The 18173-nt window shown below is 41.4% G+C and overlaps 1 protein-coding gene across 1 annotated transcript in view; it reads right to left on the bottom strand.

Annotated features, from left to right (window-relative positions):
* Positions 1–345: 345 nt before the first annotated feature.
* The window catches only part of entpd6 (ectonucleoside triphosphate diphosphohydrolase 6), a 102978-nt gene continuing 85150 nt past the window's right edge, over positions 346–18173 (bottom strand). Inside the window, exons 10-14 of the mRNA XM_038804827.1 lie at positions 13721–13822; positions 12334–12474; positions 5837–5893; positions 675–787; positions 346–578 (exon numbers count right to left, since the gene is read on the bottom strand). Coding sequence (XP_038660755.1) covers positions 495–578; positions 675–787; positions 5837–5893; positions 12334–12474; positions 13721–13822 — 497 coding nt within the window. The 3' untranslated portion in view covers positions 346–494. The remainder of the gene's footprint in view (positions 579–674; positions 788–5836; positions 5894–12333; positions 12475–13720; positions 13823–18173) is intronic.

Genomic DNA, 18173 nt, shown 5'->3' on the forward strand with positions numbered 1-18173 from the left:
TCATGGCTAGGAAAGGGAATCATGAAAAGCAGTTAACTGAAATTCTGATCTGTGAAAATTTGTTTTTGGGCATGGACCAGCTTGCACTGTAGGTCTTCCAAAATACAAACACCGACACTGTTTAATCACAATAAGCCCATCCCATAGTCTCTTCTAATTCAAGTAGTTATGCTATTGTCTCCTACAAACATTTGTCAATTAAAATCAGTTATTGCAACTAAAAATATTTCTCTCTAGTCATTTTGGTTGGTAGATTTGTGCAGAATGACTGCCAAGATGTTGGAGCATTGCACCAATTCGTAACCTTATGATTCATTAGGTTAAACATCACATGTCACATCATGGTGCAGACATTAGCAGTTTAATAATTCACAATGCCCAGACCCACATTTGAAGATTTCTAAGCTCCCCACACAGGGGAAGCAATATTTTATACAATGAGTTCAACCCTGATTGAAATTTTCTATAACATAAACATTTGTTAATTGTTCACATTAGTTTCTGTGAAGAGAGTCAATATAATGGAACGTGGCTCCCAGTGCCCAACTGCTTTCAACGCCATCGATCTTCCTGGCAAGCTGTAATGAGAGTCACAAATGGTAAGATACCATATATGAATTACAACATGAATGCTGAACAAAAGTAGTCAACTTTATTAAGACATCGGAAATTACCTTCAAGACTGCATCTTTCTGAAAACCAAGTTCTTCTAGCAGCACTGTTATATATATAAGATCCATGCAAAGAAACGGTTTATCTGTTGATTTAGATTCCATACTTTGACATACTAAATCAAAATAAAAACAACAGATTTTCATTTATTGCAGAACTACCTGAAAAAGATTTAAACTTGTCGAGTTAGATCATATACATGGCAACTTTCAAATTTCACCAGCACAAAGGTTACCCGAGATCAGTGTTGAATGACAGCATAAAGGAAGCTGTACTGGGCAAAAAAAGACAAGTTACTCTTAGAATAGCTTAAACAGGATCCGTGTCAGAGGAATAAAAACAGGAAATGCACGAAAAACGCAGCAGATCTGACAGCACGTGTAGAGAGAGAGAAACAGAATTAGTGTTTCACCTCTGTATGTCTCGTCTTTAGATATAAAGAGAGTGAGATTTGTGATGTGACGTTTCTCACTCTTTAGCTCTGAAGTCATACAGTTAACTCTGTTTCCCTCTCCACAGATGCTGCCAGACACGCTGCATTGTCCTAACATTACCTGTTTTTATTTCCAAATTCCAGCATCTGCAGTAGTTTGCTTTTATTATCCATGTTATAGGAGTACCACAAGAACAAGATTAGGTTAGTATGTAGAGATGAAAAAGGTTCTTACAGTTGTGAATAATTAAAGTAGAAAATTACTTGTTTACATGTTGAGTAATTCACGAAGAAAGATCGATCTTTGCTTTTGCTATTTACAAAGTAAAAGGGGCAGGTAAAATTTCTGGTACTCCTTTCCCTCTTGCCATTTCCTACAGTTGTTCTCTAATATTTAAAGAAAAATGGAAATTTTGTTTCCCCCTCTCCTCATGTCAATGTTTCTCCACATGGACACTAGATACTCCCTCTTAATTGCATGTGCGAGTGTAAACCATAGCAGTAAGGATCAGTGGGTTATTCCACTACAGAACGCATTGTACTAGAGTCCAAACCTATCCCCAATCAATGTTCGTACATGTGTACTTCCTGCAGGAACACAAATGGGCTAAAGGCTGGCAAGTCCCTTGGTTCTAATGGCCTGCATCCTGCAGTCTTAAAATATGTGGCTGTAGAGATTGTGAATGCATTGGCTGTCTGTCATTTTCCAAAATTCTCTAAGTTTTGGAGAGGTCCCAGCAGATTGCAAAAAACACAATTCAAAAAAGAAGGGAGACAGAAAGCAGGAAACTATAGGTCTGTTCACCTAACATCTGTCTTTGGGGAAAATGCTAGAATCCATTTGAGCCATAGGGCCGGATTCTTCCACCCCTCCCGCTGCAAGAACGACACGGGCGAGATGCAGACAATGAAGAAGTCCATTGGCCTCTGGCGGGATTCGCTGTCGCCGGGCTGACGCAGCCGGAGAATCCCGCCCACAGAGTTTTACAGCACAGAAAGAGGCTCTTCCGCCATCAGGAACCTTTCAATTCTAATCCCATTTTCCAGCACTTGGTCCATAACCTTGTATGCTACGATGTCTCACGTGCTCATGTAAATACTTCTTAAATGTTGTGGGGGTTCCTGCCTTACCACCCTTTCAGACAGTGAGTTTTAGATTCCCACCACCCTCTGGGTGAAAATGTTTTCCCCTAAATCCCTTCTAAATCTCCTGCCCCTTATAGCCCTCAGCCTTTGCTGCTCTAAGGAGAACAGCCCCAGTCTAACCAGCCTCTCTTCATAGCTGACAGGAGGTAGCAGCAGGGCATTTACAAAATCGTAATACAATCAGGCAGAGCCAACATGGTTTTGTGAAAGGCAAATAGTGTTTCAATATATCAGAGTTCTTTGAGGATGTATCAAGAAGTGTGGCTAAATGGATACCAGTAAATATACTGCATTTGGATTTCCAGAAAGCATTTAATAGTTTCACATAAAAGGTGATTGCACAAGGGCTTATGGTGTTGAGGGTGATATAACCGCATGGATAGAAGATTGGCTAACTAACAGGAAACAAAAGAGTCAGGATACATGGGTCATTTTCAGGTTGGCAAACGTATTAGTGGAGTGCCACAGGGATCAGTGCTGGGGCTTTAACTATTTTACGTCTATATTAATAACTTGGATGAAAGGACCAAATGTATTGTCGACAAATTATACAAAGATAGGTAGGAAAGCAAGTTGTGAGGATACAATGTGTCTGCAAATGGATATCGATAGCTTAAGTGTTCAGGCAAAACTTCGGCAGATGGAGTATAATGTGGGAAATCTGAAGTTGTCCACTTGGGCCGAAGAATAGCAAAACAGAATATTATTTTAAATGAAGAGAGTCTGCAGAATGCTACAGTACTGAACGTCCATGTACATGAATCACAAAAAGTTAACATGAAAGCACAGCAAGTAATTTGGTAGCCGAATGGAACATTGGCCTTGGTGTACATAATTGTTCTCCTTACTAAAGAAATGATATATTTGCATTGGAGGCGGTTGGAGAAGGTTTACTCAGTTGACTTATGATGAAAGTTGAACAGGTTGGGCATATATTCATTGGACTTTAGGTGAACGAGATGTGATCATATAGAAATAAGATTCTGAGGTGGCTTGACAGGGTAAATGCTGAGATGATGATTTCCCTCATGGAGAATCTAGCAATATGAGACAGTTTAAAAATAAGGCATCTCCCACTTAAGACTGAGACGAGGAAAAATTTCTTCTTTCAGCTTGTTGATGGTCTTTGGAATTCTCTTAGCGGTTGCGTGACTGAATATATTCAAGGCCACGGCAGCATGGTGGCGCTGTGGTAGCATTGCAGTCTCACAGCGCCGAGGTCCCAGGTTCGATCCCGGTTCTGTGTCACTGTGCGTGTGGAGTTTGCACATTCTCCCGGTGTTTGCGTGGGTTTCGCCCCCACAACCCAAAGATGTGCAAGGTAGGTGGATTGAACATGCTAAAATTGCCCCTTAATTGGAAAAAATGAATTAGGTACTCTAAATTTATTTTTAAAAAAGGCTGAGTTTGACAGATTGTTGGTCGACAAGTGAGTCGAGCGTTATGGGGAAGGCAGGAAAGTGGAGATAAGAACACACAATCAGATCAGCCATTAACCTACTGAATAGTGGAGCAAGCTTGACAGGCTGAATGGCCTGCTCCTATTCCTAGATTTAATGAAATTGTGAAGAATGGAATTTTTCTTCTCTTTAATCTATTGTGTATCAAAATCAATTCAAGAAGCCTGGCTGAGGTCAGCTAGTTCAACCCAAGCCAGGGATCAAAAATAGGATCTTCTTAATCTGAGTGCGTAAGTCATTCACTGGATAAATTATTGAGGCAATCATTATAGAGTAGGTTAATTAATGCTATATAATGGACCATATTAAAGACAGATCCAAAAACCATTTATAATAACCGAGGAAACATAATAACGGAAGAAATGTATTTACAATTTAGGATTTTCCTATGTTGTCTTTCTCTTCCACTCAAAGTTAATTTTAAACTACAAAAGGACAATCTTAGTTTTGTTCCTGGAGAAAAACATTTCCTTCTTGATGATTAACCCCTGACCCAGGACAATGTTTGTTTTATAATACCACTATGAGCAACTTTAACTTTCTTATTGTGCAAGGTCTATTTAGACTAGGTAACTCAAATTCTTCTAGTGCCTAGCAAGACCATAGAATGGACATAAAGCACCGTGCTTTCATCCCTCAAACATCTAATTCATTCATTCCCTCGTTAGATAAAACAGCACACCCTCGGTGAAGGGGTCAAGAAGGCCTGCCGATTAATCCTTTCAATTGAGAAGAGCCAGAAAAGACAATAAAAACAAAAATCACCAAGCTGCTAGAAACCTAGGAACAGAAGTAGGCCATTCAACCCCTCGAGCCTGCTCCGCCATTCAATAAGATCATGGCCTAACTCCATATACCTTAATACCTTTTTTTAACAAAAGTCTATCTATCGCAGATTTGAAATCATTAACTGATATAGCGGCAATTGCGTTTGTGGAAGAGAGTTCAAACCTCTACTTTCTCAGAAGACTAAGGAAATTTGGCATGTCAGCTGCGACCCTCACCAACTTCTACAGATGCACCATAGAAAGCATTCTTTCTGGTTGTATCACAGCTTGGTATGGAGCCTGCTCTGCCCAAGACCGCAGGAAACTACAAAAGGTCGTGAATGTAGCCCAGTCTATCATGCAAACCAGCCTCCCATCCATTGACTCTATCTATAATTCCCGCTGCCTCAAAAAGGCAGCCAGCATTATTAAGGACCCCATGCACCCGGACATACTTTCTTCCACCTTAAGTCAGGAAAAAGATACCAAAGTTTGAGGTCACGTACCAACCAACTCAAGAACAGCTTCTTCCCTGCTGCCATCAGACTTTTGAATGGACCTACCTCGTATTAAGTTGATCTTTTCTCTACACCTTGCTATAACTGTAACATTATATTCTGCAGTCTCTCCTTCCTTCCCCATGTACGGTATGCATTGTTTGTACAGCATGCAAGAAACAATACTTTTCACTGTATACTAATACATGTGACAATAATAAATCAAATCAAAACAACCCTTTAGTGTAGAAGTGGGTTCTGAATATCTCTCCTGAATGATTTTAGACCATGCCCCTAAATTCTAGAATCTACAACCAGCGGAAAGAGTTTATCTTTATCTATCCTGTCTTTTCCTGTTAATATCTTGAAGACTTTGATCAGGTCACTGCAAATCACCTCCTCCAAGAGCCAAAATGAGAACCAGCTATGGTAGACATCAAGGTATAAAATCATTAACTCAGTGTTCCATTTGGCACATAATGGGAGGGCCTAAGTCACCAAGACAGCATTCACATGCTGCATCTCGAATGAGATGGGTTCCAAAATGCAAAGAGAAATTGCGTATCGCTAGAGTTAGCACTTAGTTTATGTCAATAAAACATAGGAGTGCGAATGGGTGAGTGAACAAAGATTCACTGCTCAGAATGAGCTAGTATTTTTTTGTTGTATCTAGAATTTCTACTTTAACAACATAGAAAGGACTCTGGTATGTAATTGTCCTTAGTAAAGTAGCTTACTGAAATCCAGCTGCATAGATTAAGACCTTTTCAAATCAAGGATACACAAATCCTTACCTAAAATTTAGGTAATTTTATCAGTAGCAGAAAAACTCATGCTGCTGGCTAATTTTGTAGCTCTTACCGCGTTTGGCTTCTCTTCTATAATCCTCAACTTTTAAAGTGCCTCCTTTCTCTGCATCTGCAAGAAAAATATGTTTTATTAAATCAGGAAGTCTACAAGAACAGATTAGTATTTAAAATATATTTTAACTCAAGATTTCTACTACTCCCTTAGCCACGTGCCTTTTTCCTTGGTGGAGAAGTCATTAGTGTGGACTTGTAGATTACTCCAGACCATCGGTTCTACACCTCAGTGAGCCCAAGGGGGCTGTATCTCTCTAGACTGGCACAGGACCCGCTGTTTAATTCCATAAAATGTTTTTACTTTGCTTGCTTGGAATTCGCCAATATAAAGCAAGGTGAGATCCCACCTTCAACAATATACAGATTTTTAGAAAGGAAAAATACTACTTTATCACTCTACCCCTTGAAAGCTACAACTCTTGCTGGAATTGGGTGGGAACAGTTCACACACACTGACACTTTGGTGCCACATTCTTGTTGGGAGTGCTGGTGGACGACATAGATAGAGGAAAACCCACTCTTATACAATGTTTACACATCGTCATTTTTCAGTAAACATCTCTGGGTACCTATAAATGAATACAGTCCTTCAATAATTCCCCTTCTTCCTAACTTAGGGGCACTGAGACCAGGATTTTAATATTTATGGGAAAGGGGTGGGAGAACACAATAGCCAGGCATGGGAACCTGGAAACCGAACAGATGTGATAGGAAAATCATTTATTTTTTTTCTGCTTTCCAGCAAATGGCTGGCCACAACGACAGCCTATCCAGTTGGTGGGCAGGAAAGCCAGTGGCAAAACACCACTGGCGATTGTCCCTGGCAACCAGGAAATATTGCTGTTTTGGGTTGGCTGGGCCGCTCAGTCCTACAATCTGGAGTGATACAAGATTATGGGGGTGGGGGCAAATTAGACTGGCAATCGAGGGAGGGCAAGATTGCAGGTTGAAGCAAGAGGTCAGTAGGTTGCAGGGCAGGAGGTTGGGGATTGTGTGTCAGCAGATGACGAGGAAAGGCCATATTCAGCAGGTTTACTTGAGGGGACAGGGAGGGCATGGGCAGCCCTCCTTCCACTCCTGGCCCACAAGGGTGCTATAAAAAGCACTTATTTTCTGAAGCTAGCTGCTCCAGGCTCCATTTAGCTGCTTGGTTTCCCGTGCCATTGGGAACCTTGCTGTTAGTTGTTAAATTTATATCAGGCTCTCAACTGCATTGCGGGTGTTTGATTTCAATGTTATACCTCTATACCTGCCATCTTTACAAAACAGGATATAGGTTTCCCATGTTATCCACCATTAAAAAATTGCTGCAAGCATCTTTACCCAGTCTGGAGATCACGTTTTGGAGTTGGTTACGTATTGTACAAGATGAATAAGATGCCAACAATTTTCTACAACTACAGGTATCTATGAGTTAAATAGAAGGAAAAGCTAAAGAAAACAAAGGCTGCTACTTGATCAGCTAACAGAAAAATAATCGTATATCATTGTAGAAAAAGCTGTTTCAATTATATGAGGAATCAGAATTGGACAACTGAAGGATCTCAAGAACAGGTCACAGAGGACTCACTGGGTAAGGCGGTATTATATCTACTTTTAAATTCTATCCCTCTCTTTATCAAAGTAACCCAAGTTGTTTTTAATCAACTGATCAACTTGCCCTGCCTCCTTTAAGGTTTAGTGTATGTGCCACCAAGGTCTCCCTACTCATTTCCAACCCATACTTTTCAAAATCATGCTATTTATAGTTTACAGTCTTTCCATATTCTTCCTCCCAAGTGCAAACTTCACTGCCATGCTTCTGCCCATTTCACTATCCAATGTCATCTTGAACTATGTAACTATCCACTTCATTATCTACTACTTTGCTAAGCTTTATATGACCTGTGAACTTCATGTTGTTGTTCCCTACACCCAAGTTTATAACAATTAAAAAGAGTAATAGATCCAATCCAACAATCGGGGAACCCTATTGTAAACATCATCCCAGTGTGAAAACATCAAACCAGTATTTTCAGTACTCCAGATATAATTCTACCACTGTAACCAAACTTCCCAACTTCTATATCCCATTACCCTTGCTACAAACACCAGCATTCAATTTGCTTCCTGAATCACTTGCTGTACCTACGTGCCAAAGTGTGATTCATTTACCAGGACAACTAGATCTGTTGTGTATTGCAGAGCTCTGCTATCCCTCTCATTTCAGTCTAGTGTTTTTCTATTCTTCCTGCCAAAGTGAACAAATGCACATTTTCCATCATTATACTGCATCTGTCAATTGTTTGCCCATTCACTTACTCTATTTATACCCCTTTGCAGACCCCTAGGTCCTCTTCACAAACTACTCTCCTACCTATCCTTGAATCATCAGCAAATTTATCATTCATTCCTTCATCCAAGTCATTGCATAGATTGTAAATAGTTGAGGCCCTAGGCACTGATCTCTGTGGCACTCCATAATTGCCAATGTGAAAATGACCCATTATCCCTAATCTCTGCTTCCTGTTAGCTAACCATTCCTCTATCCATGCTGCTATGTTACCTCCTAACACCATAATCTCTTATTTTGAGTAGTTAACCATTGATGCGGCACCTTAGCAATTGCCTTTTGGAAATCAAAGTACACTACGTCGACAGGTTCCTCTTTGTCCACATCGCGTGGTACTTTCTCAAAAGAATGCTAATAATTTAGTCAAATACAATTTTGCTTTCACAAAACTGTGTTGACTCAGTTTGATTGCATTAAGATTTTCTAAATACCCTGCTATAATAGATTGTAGCATTTTCCAAATGACAGATGTTAGGCTAATCGGCCTGTAGTTTCAGGTGTTCTGTAATTGTTTTTACACAGAACATAGAACAGTACAGCACAGTACAGGCCCTTCAGCCCACGATGTTGTGCCAACCATTTATCCTAATTTAAGATCAACCTAACCTACACCCCTTCAATTTACTGCTGTCCACATTAAGAGTCGCTTAAATGTCCCTAATGACTCTGACTCCTCCGCCACCTATGCTGGCAATGCATTCCACACCCCCACCACTCTGTGTAAAGAAGCGACCTTTGACATCGCCTCTATACCTTCCTCCAGTCACCTTGAAATTATGTCCCCTCGTGATAGTCATTTCCACCCTGGGGAAAAGTCTCTGGCTATCCACTCTATCCATGCCTCTCATCACCTTGTACACCTCTATCCATCATCCAAGTCATTTATAAAAACCACAAAGAGCAGAGGTCCCAGAACAGATCCTTGCGGGACACCACTGGTTACTGACCTCCAGACGGAATACTTTCCATCCACTACCACTCGCTGTCTTCTTTCGGCCAGCCAATTCTGTATCCAGACAGCCAGATTTCCTTGTATCCCATGCTTCCTAACTTTCTGAATGAGCCTATCATGGGGAACCTCATCAAATGCCTTACTGAAATCCATATACACCACATCCACTGCCCGACCTTCATCAATGTATCTCGTCACATCCTCAAAGAGTTCAATGAGGCTTGTGAGACATGACCCGCCCCTCACAAAGCCATGCTGACTATCTTTAATCAAACTATATTTTTCTAAATAATCATAAATCCTATCTCTCAGAACCCTTTCCAATATTTTGCTCACCACAGACTTAAGACTGATGGGTCTGTAATTCCCAGGGATTTCCCTATTCTCTTTCTTGAACAGGGGAACAACATTTGCCTCCCTCCAATCATCCGGTACTACTTCAGTGGAGAGTGAGGACCCAAAGATCGTTGCCAATGGCGTAGCAATCTCCTCCCTCGCTTCCCGTACTAACTTTGGGCATATTCCGTCAGGCCCAGGGGACTTATCTATCCTGATGCTTTTCAGAATTTCCAGCACATCCTCCTCCTTAATATCAACTTGTTCGAGTCAATAATCTGGTTCACACTGTTCTCATGAGCAACGATGTTCCTCTTTCTAGTGAATACTGAAGCAAAATATTCATTTACGGCCTCCCCCATCTCCTCAGACTCTAGACACAAGTTCCCTCCACTATCCCTGATTGGCCCTTCTCTCACTCTGATCATCCTCTTATTTCTCACATAAGTGTAGAACGCCCTGGGGTTTTCCCCAATTCTTTCCGCCAGGGCTTTTTCATGCCCCCTTCTAGCTCTTCTCAGTCCATTTTTGAGTTTCTTCCTGGATACCTTGTAACCTTCTAGAGCCGTCAGATCGTTGCTTCTTCAACCTTACGCAAGCTTCCTTCTTCCTCCTGACTAGAAACTCCACTTCTCTTGTCATCCAAGGCTCCTTCACCTTACCATTCCTTCCTCGTCTCAGTGGGACAAAAACATACATCACTCGCAAGTACTCCTTAAACAACCCCCACATTACCGTTGTGCATTTCCCCAAGAACAATGTTTCCCACTTTATGCTCCTCAGCTCCTGTCTAATAGCAGTATAATTTACACTCCCCCAATTAAATACCTTCCCATACTGTGTGTTCCTATCCCTCTCCATGACTGTGGTAAAGGTCAAGGAGTTGTGGTAACAGTCACCGAAATGCTCTCCCACCGAGGCATCTGACACTTGGCCTGGTTCGTTGTTGAGCACCAAGTCAAATATGGCCTCCCCCTAGTCGGCCTATCTACAAATTGAGTCAGGAATCCTTCCTGTACACACCTGACAAAAATCGTTCCATCTAAACTATTTGCACTAAGGAGGTTCCAGTCAATATTAGGGAAGTTGAAGTCACCCATGACAACAACTATGTTACTTCTGCACTTTTCCAAGATCTGCCACCCAATCTGTTCCTCTATCTCTTTGCTGCTATTGGGGGTCTATAGAAAATTCCCAATAAAGTAACTGCTCCTTTCTTGTTTCTGACTTCCACACATACTGACTCAGTAGACAAACCCTCCTCAACTACCCCCTTTTCTGCAGCTGTGGTGCATTCCCTAATTAACAGTACCACTCCCCCTCCTCTTTTACCTCCCTCCCTATTCTTCTGAAAACATCTAAACCCCGGAACATCTAACAACCATTCCTGCCGCTGTGAAATCCATGTCTCCGTAATGGCCACAACATCGTAGTTCCAAGTACTGATCCATGCTCCAAGCTCATTTCCCATATTCCTGACACTCCTTGCATTGAAACAGACACACTTTAACCCAGTCCACTGAGTGCGACTTTGCCCTATCAACTGCCTATCCTTCCTCACAGACTTGCTGCATATTATTTCGGCCTGTTCAACAGGTACCCTATCCTCTGATCCATAGCTCTGATTCCCATCCCCCTGCCAAACTAGTTTAAACCCTCCCGAAGAGCTCTAGCAAACCTCCCACCCAGGATATTGGTGCCCCTCCAGTTTAGGTACAATCCGTCCTTCAGTGGGTTCTCTTCGCCATGTTCACAATACTCCAGACCTGTTATAAACATTGCTAAAGTGATGTCGGGGGGGGGGGGGGGAGAAATGGGGAAGCCCGCAAATGATATGATAATGTCTTTAAATGGGGTTTCTTGTATTGCATGACGAGAACTCCATACATCACTGGCGGGAGGCGGGGATGATCATGTTGCAAGATGTTGCCGATGCAAATCTTGTTTTTGGCCTCACTCGAGATCTTGAGCCCCCTTGTCATTTACACCTGTGGCAAGGCGGGTATAAATCCCGGCCTATATCTTGATCGTTAGAACCACATCATACCAATGACATCCTTAATTAACAGAGCCAACCCACCACCTTTTCCTAGCTTTCTGTCCTTTCAAAACGCAGCAAACGTCTGAGCCTTGGTCACTTTGCAGCTACATCTCTGTAATATTTATTTCTTTGAGTTTTGTTCCAAATACTACACGAATTCAGCTACAGAGCCTTTAGTTCTGCCTTTTTACTATTATTTCCAACTCTGGCCTTATTTGCTAACCCAAGTCTGTAAACCCTGTCCCTTTCTGATTATTACCCTTGTTATCTTACTCAGCTACCTTGTTTCATTGTCCTGACCTTTCTCTTTAATCTACCACACCTTCCACCCACTATTTAGTTTAAAGCCTTCCCTACTGCCCAGATTATACGAATCGCCAGAACACTAGCCCTCAGCATGGCTCAGATGAAGACTGTCCCAATGGTACAGTTCCCACTTTCCCCAGTACAGATGCCAGTGCCTCATGAATCAAAACCTATTCTCTCCTTACTATAATTTGAGCCATGCATTCAACTCCCTATTCTTACTTACCCACTCCAATTTGCCCCCCAACTGGCTTGGGCTCGTGAAGGGTATATAATGTGATACAATACCACAATAATGTAGGTCAGGCTGGATGGACCATAATCGTTATTTTCTGCAATCAATGTTCAGATTTTACATTTTTATCCTCCTCCACCCATCATGCGAGTGGCAGGATGGAGTTTAATATCTCTGATCCAGATCGTCTAATTCAGCATTAAAACCTTCTTATCTGCATTGCAATCACACTGCTGACTTAATTCACGCTAGACCATCAAGACAACTAAACTTCAATTAGTCCCAGCACTTACCAATAAGTCCAACATCAACCGCTCTGTCATAGTAGTAGGAGAATGCATAAAATGTTAAGTTCCCCACTTCTTCAGGCTTATGCACTTTTTTATAGAGTATTTTTTCTATCCTTGCACAACAGGAATCATAGAGAGGTTCTCCTACAACATAGACAGACAGGGGAATAAAAAAGTGTTCAGATTTTTATCAGCTTCAGTATTTCATACAAAACTAGGAATTAAAGAATACCTCCAGTTACACAGTTTCATATTGGTGTAGCAAAAATTGAAAATCAAATGCTTAAACATGGAGAAGCCAGTTAACCACATAATTAATTGGAGCATGATAAAATAATAAACCATGTTTATTTTCCTCAGGAAAGTGATCAGGAAAATCAGAAATTTGGCTGCAGAATGGTCAATATGCCCCAAATTGCAAGAGGATGAAAAAGATGTAAAATTCAGATCAGGAGCACTTTACTCTCTCTATTGGCCAGTCTAATTCACATTTTAAGGGATGTTTGTGACGTAGGTTCAGCTATTATTGAACACTCAGTGCAAGTCTAGGTGCCCAAACAGTAGGATGTGATTGGTTTTCTATTCACAATAATAAAGGACATTTGCTTTACTGGCTAAGCACAATCAATCCAGGCACAACTATCAGGTGAACTGCAGAGCAGCACCAACATTTATGGAGAGATAAAAAAAATCAATACACCTTTCTTCTGTGCTACCAAGCAATTACACCACAACAATAGAGTGAGCTGCAAATGTGAGATATAGAGATAATCGCGTGATGAAAAAAAATGACCAATTAATGAAGGTGCAACGGAGACATATTAAACCATCTCTTGATGCATTCACAAGTATGTAGGAACAGGAGTAAGCCTTTTGGTACCTCGAGCCAGCTCAGCCATTCAATTAAATCTCGGCTGGCCTATTTCTTAGCTCAATTTACCCACCTGGCTTCGTTATTTGGGGATAGCTCAGGGGAGAGATGTTAATGTTGAAATTATACTGCAATAGAATACATGCGTTATGTTGGAAATTGAGCAGAGCAGTCCCCATTTGGGGAAGGATTAGGGAATCATCGCAAGACTATATGAACCAGTTTGTTCTGGGTATCTGGGAGGAACCGGGAGAGTCTGTGACTTTACTTTGCTGTCTGGGATATAGGCTTATACAGTATTAAGATGCAGACTAGCTTCAGATACAGTCTTCCTCAACATGTTACAATTATTGTAATTGACAAGTGCCACAAATTTGATAGTTCTAAAAATGAGCTGGTCCAGGCACAATGAGCCAAATGGTCTTTGTGCTGTAAAATACTGTGCATTATTAGAGTGATTTACCACTGTGTCAGGAGATTGACAAGTTAAAAGCAAATGTAATTTAAATAGGCTGTTACCTGCTTTCTGTCCTTTAATGCTGTAAACAATTTCAGCATGCTTCCATTCTGCTTTATAGTCTGGTGATAAGCAAGGACTTACCAGCTCTTGTCCTTTCTCAACTGTAAGTGAACAGTAAAAGGACAGTATAATTACAAAGTCAGAATGCTAGTTAGAACTGAATTTCCCTTTTTGCTCAGACCATTTTAGAATTAAAATAATTGCTAAAGTGTTCCAAAAAATAGAATTAATTTCTCTAGACTTAATTTTATTCAATCTGTCCATTAAGCCGAGTCAGGATGGTTAAAAAAAAAAATACAACAATCCACAGCTTTCTATGCTTTTACAGAACATTATTCTAATTCCCTTGCAAACTTGTGCAGACAAGCAAGATTACAACACAAAAAGGTTAATGCTCCAAGCAACGCTGTCTTTTGCCAGTTTTAAAAGAATGTCCCTTCCATGAGCTGTTCCAAGTTGTGGACTAAGGTGGAAAAATTAACAGGTAACTTGAACATATTATATTCAGAAGGATGGTTTGACCTACGAGCATATGATGTTGCCAACCTTTTGTATGACAGCCCTCGTCTTAATTTCATGCACAACCTATCCTTGCTACTCAAAAGACAAAATATTGCAGATGTTGGAAATCTGAAATACAACCAGAATGATGGAAATACTCAGCAGGCCATGCAGCAGCTGTGGAGAGAGAAAGAGTTAATGTTTCAGGTTGATGACCTTTCATCAGATCTAGGAAGAAATGAGAGATGTAATAGTATTTGAACAAGGGGTAGATGGAACAAGGAAGTTGTTCCTTGACATGAACAAGGAAGAACAATATGAACAGAAGTTCTGAGATAGAGTGGAGGATAGGAGAGACTGAATGACATCAGCCTTACAGAGTCAAAGGAAATGGTGATGGGGCAAGAAAGAAAGAACGTTAATTGCCTAATCAAAAAAAAGGTGCTGTTCCTCAAGCTTATTTTGAGCTTTGCAGCCCAAGGACAGAGATCTCAGCATGACAGCTAGGCGGAGACTCAAAATGACAGGGCATTGAATGAAGATATTAAAAGGTATAAATCAAATTGCATATTTTAGGATCCACTGACACAGGGAGGGGAGACTATGGCATATTGGTAACGTCAGTGGACTAGTAATCCAGTGGCTAATGCTCCGCAAACATGGGGTTCAAATCCCACCAATGCAGCTGGTAGAATTTAACTTCTATTAATAAATCAGGATTGTTTTTGTTGATTTGCGATGTTGGATTTTGATTATTGTCACGTGTACCAAGGTACAGTGAAAAGTATTTTTCTGCAAGCAGCTCAACAGATCATTAAGTACATGAAAAGAAAAGGAAATAAAAGAAAATACATAGTAGGGCAACACAAGGTACACAATGTAACTACATAACACCGGCATCGGTTGAAGCATACAGGGGTGCAGTGTTAACAAGGTCAGTTCATAAGAGGGTCGTTTAGGAGTCTGGTAACAGCAGGGAATAAGGTGTTCTTGGCATCGTTGGCTTGGTCAGCAATTATTGCCCATCTATAGTTGTCCTTGAGAAGGTGGTAGCGAGCTGCTTCCTTGAACCACTGCCATGCCTTGTGCCGGTGCACCCACATGGCTGTTAGGGAGTTCCAGAAATTTGACCCAGAGACAGTGTCCGAACGGTGACGTATTTCCAAGTCTGGATGGTGAGTGACTGAGTAGGACTGGAACAAGGAATGCTCCACATATCCCATAAAAAGACAGGCACGGCTAGGACCCATATGGCTACCCATAGCAACAGCCTTTTATTTGAAGTGAGAGGTGTTAAAGGAGAATTTGTTCAGATAACAAGTGCAGCAGAGGAGCATGGTGGTCAATGGAAATTAGTCGGACCTCTGTTCAAGGAAGAAGTGGAGGGCCCTTAGATAAGTCCTGGTGGAGGTGTGGAGAGATTGGACATCCATGATGTAGAGATGATGCTTAGGGCCAGGAAATTGGAAACTTTAAAGTGATGGAGTATATCAAAAGAGTCACAAATGTAGTTAAGGAGAGCCTTGAAAAGGGGAGATAAAATTGAGTCAAGCTTTGAAGAAAACAGTTCAGTTGGGCAGGAACAGGCTGAAATGGTAGGGCTACCAGGGCAGTCCAGTTTCTGGATCTTGGGCAGGAGGCAAGGTAGATGCTGATCATTTTAATTCTCCACCTTGCTCACTTGCTAGTACATATGTCCTTGGTCTCCTGCACTAACCTATTGAAGCTGAATGTAAGCGTGAGGAACAGCACCCATCTTTCAATCAGACAATTTACAGCCTTCCAAACTCAATGTTGAATTCAACAATTTCAGATTGAAAATCTGACCCTTCATCTGCTTCCTTTCTTTGCATGCTTTGTTTTTTTCCTTAATTTTGCTTACAGACAGCAGCACAACTTCTCTAGGCCCATCTAATGCTTCTTTGTTTCCCCCGTCACCATTCCACTTGGCCCTGGAAGATTAACTCTTCTGTCATTTGATCTCTTCTGTCTTCCACCCTTTCACAGATCTTCCTTTGTCCTGTCCCATTCATACCCAAGAGTAAGCCATCTGGCCCCTCTAGCCTGCTCTGCCATTCAATAAGATCATGGATGATCTTTTTGTGGACTCCGCTCCACTTACCTGCCTGGTCACCGGAACCTTTTATTCCTTTTCTGTTCAAAAATCTATCTATCTTTGCCTTAAAAACACTTAATGAGGTAGCCTCAACTGCTTCACTGGGCAGAGAATTCCAGAGATTCACAACCCTTTGGGTGAAGATGTTCCTCAACTCAGTCCTAAATCTGCTCCCTCTTATTTTGAGGCTATGCCCCCTAGTTCTAGTTTCACCTGTCAGTGGAAACAACCTCCCAGCTTCTAATCTATTCCCTTCATAATTTTATATTTTTCTATAAGACACCCCTCATTCTTCTAAATTCCAATGAATATAATCCCAGTCTACTTAGTCTCTCCTCAAACTAATCCTCTCAACTCCGGAATCAACCTGGTGAATCTCTTCTGCCCACCCTCCAGTGCCAGTACATCCTTTCTCAAGTAAGGGGACCAAAACTGTACACAGTACTTCAGGTGTGGCCTCGCTAGCACCATATACAGCTGCAACATAACCTCCCTGCCTTTAAACTCCATCCTCCAGCGATGAAGGACAACATTCCATTTGCCTTCTTAGTTACTTGCTGCACCTGCAAATCAACTTTTTGCAATTCATGCACAAGGACACCCAGGTCCCTCTGCACAACAGCATTCTGCAATTTTGTATCATTTAAATAATAGTTCATTTTACTGTTATTCCTACCAACATTGTACTCCATCTGCCAGATCCTTGCCCACTCACTTAAACTATCTATTGACCTCTGCAGACTTTGTGTCCTCTGCACACTTGGCTCCACCACTCACCTTAGTGTCATCTACGAACTTTGACACATTACACTTGGTTCCCAACTCCAGATCATCTATGCAAATTGTAAATAATTGCGGATGCAAAACTGATCCCCGAGGCACACCACTAGCCACTGATCGCCAACCAGAAAAACACCCATTTATCCTCACTCCTTGCTTTCTGTCAGTTAACCAATATTCTATCCATGCAAATACATTGCCCGTAATGCCATGCACCTTTATCTTATGCAGCAGCCTTTTGTGCGGCACCTTGTCAAATGCCTTCTGGAAATCCAGATACACTGTGTCCATCGGTTCCCTGCTGGCCATGCGCATAATATCCTCAAAGAATTCCACTAAATTAGTAAAACATGACCTGCCTTTCATGAACCCATGCTGCGTCTGAAATGTCTCGCTTCACCCCTTGCACAAATCCAATTATATCCCTTACTTTAAAAAAAATAAATTTAGAGTACTCAATTCTTTATTTCCAATTAAGGGGCAATTTATTGTGGCCAATTCAACTACCCTGCACATCTTTGGGTTGTGGGGGTGAGACCCACGCAGGCACAGGGAGAATGTGCAAACTCCACACGGACAGTGAACCCGGGTCCTTGGTGCTGTGAGGCACTAGTGCTAACCACTGCACCGCTGTCCCTTCCCTTACATTTCCCAGTTCTGATGAAAGATCATCAACCTGAAATTTAACTATGTTTGTTTCTTCCTCCACACATGCTGCCTGACTTGCTCAGTATTTCCAACATTTTCTATTCTTGCCACTGTTGTTTCTGGCAAATGTCCACCTCCGATACAAATGATGCAACCTATTCCCATTGTCCTTGTTACTGCTACTTTATAATACAGAACCCTATCATTAAAGAGGTTCTGCCAGTACAGCTGGCCCCACTGTTGCCAAATTGTCCATTTACACTTTGAGGCTGGTATAGCAATGTTATATGTATATTAACAAGCTTCGTACATGGGTTACAAATGTGATTTACAAGCAGCTTTGAAAACAATTCATTCTCAGAATGTGAGCATCGCCGGCAAGACCAGCATCTGCTGCCAATTGCTCA

This window comes from Scyliorhinus canicula, chromosome 1 (assembly GCF_902713615.1).
Source record: "Scyliorhinus canicula chromosome 1, sScyCan1.1, whole genome shotgun sequence".
NCBI classification, from domain to species: domain Eukaryota; kingdom Metazoa; phylum Chordata; class Chondrichthyes; order Carcharhiniformes; family Scyliorhinidae; genus Scyliorhinus; species Scyliorhinus canicula.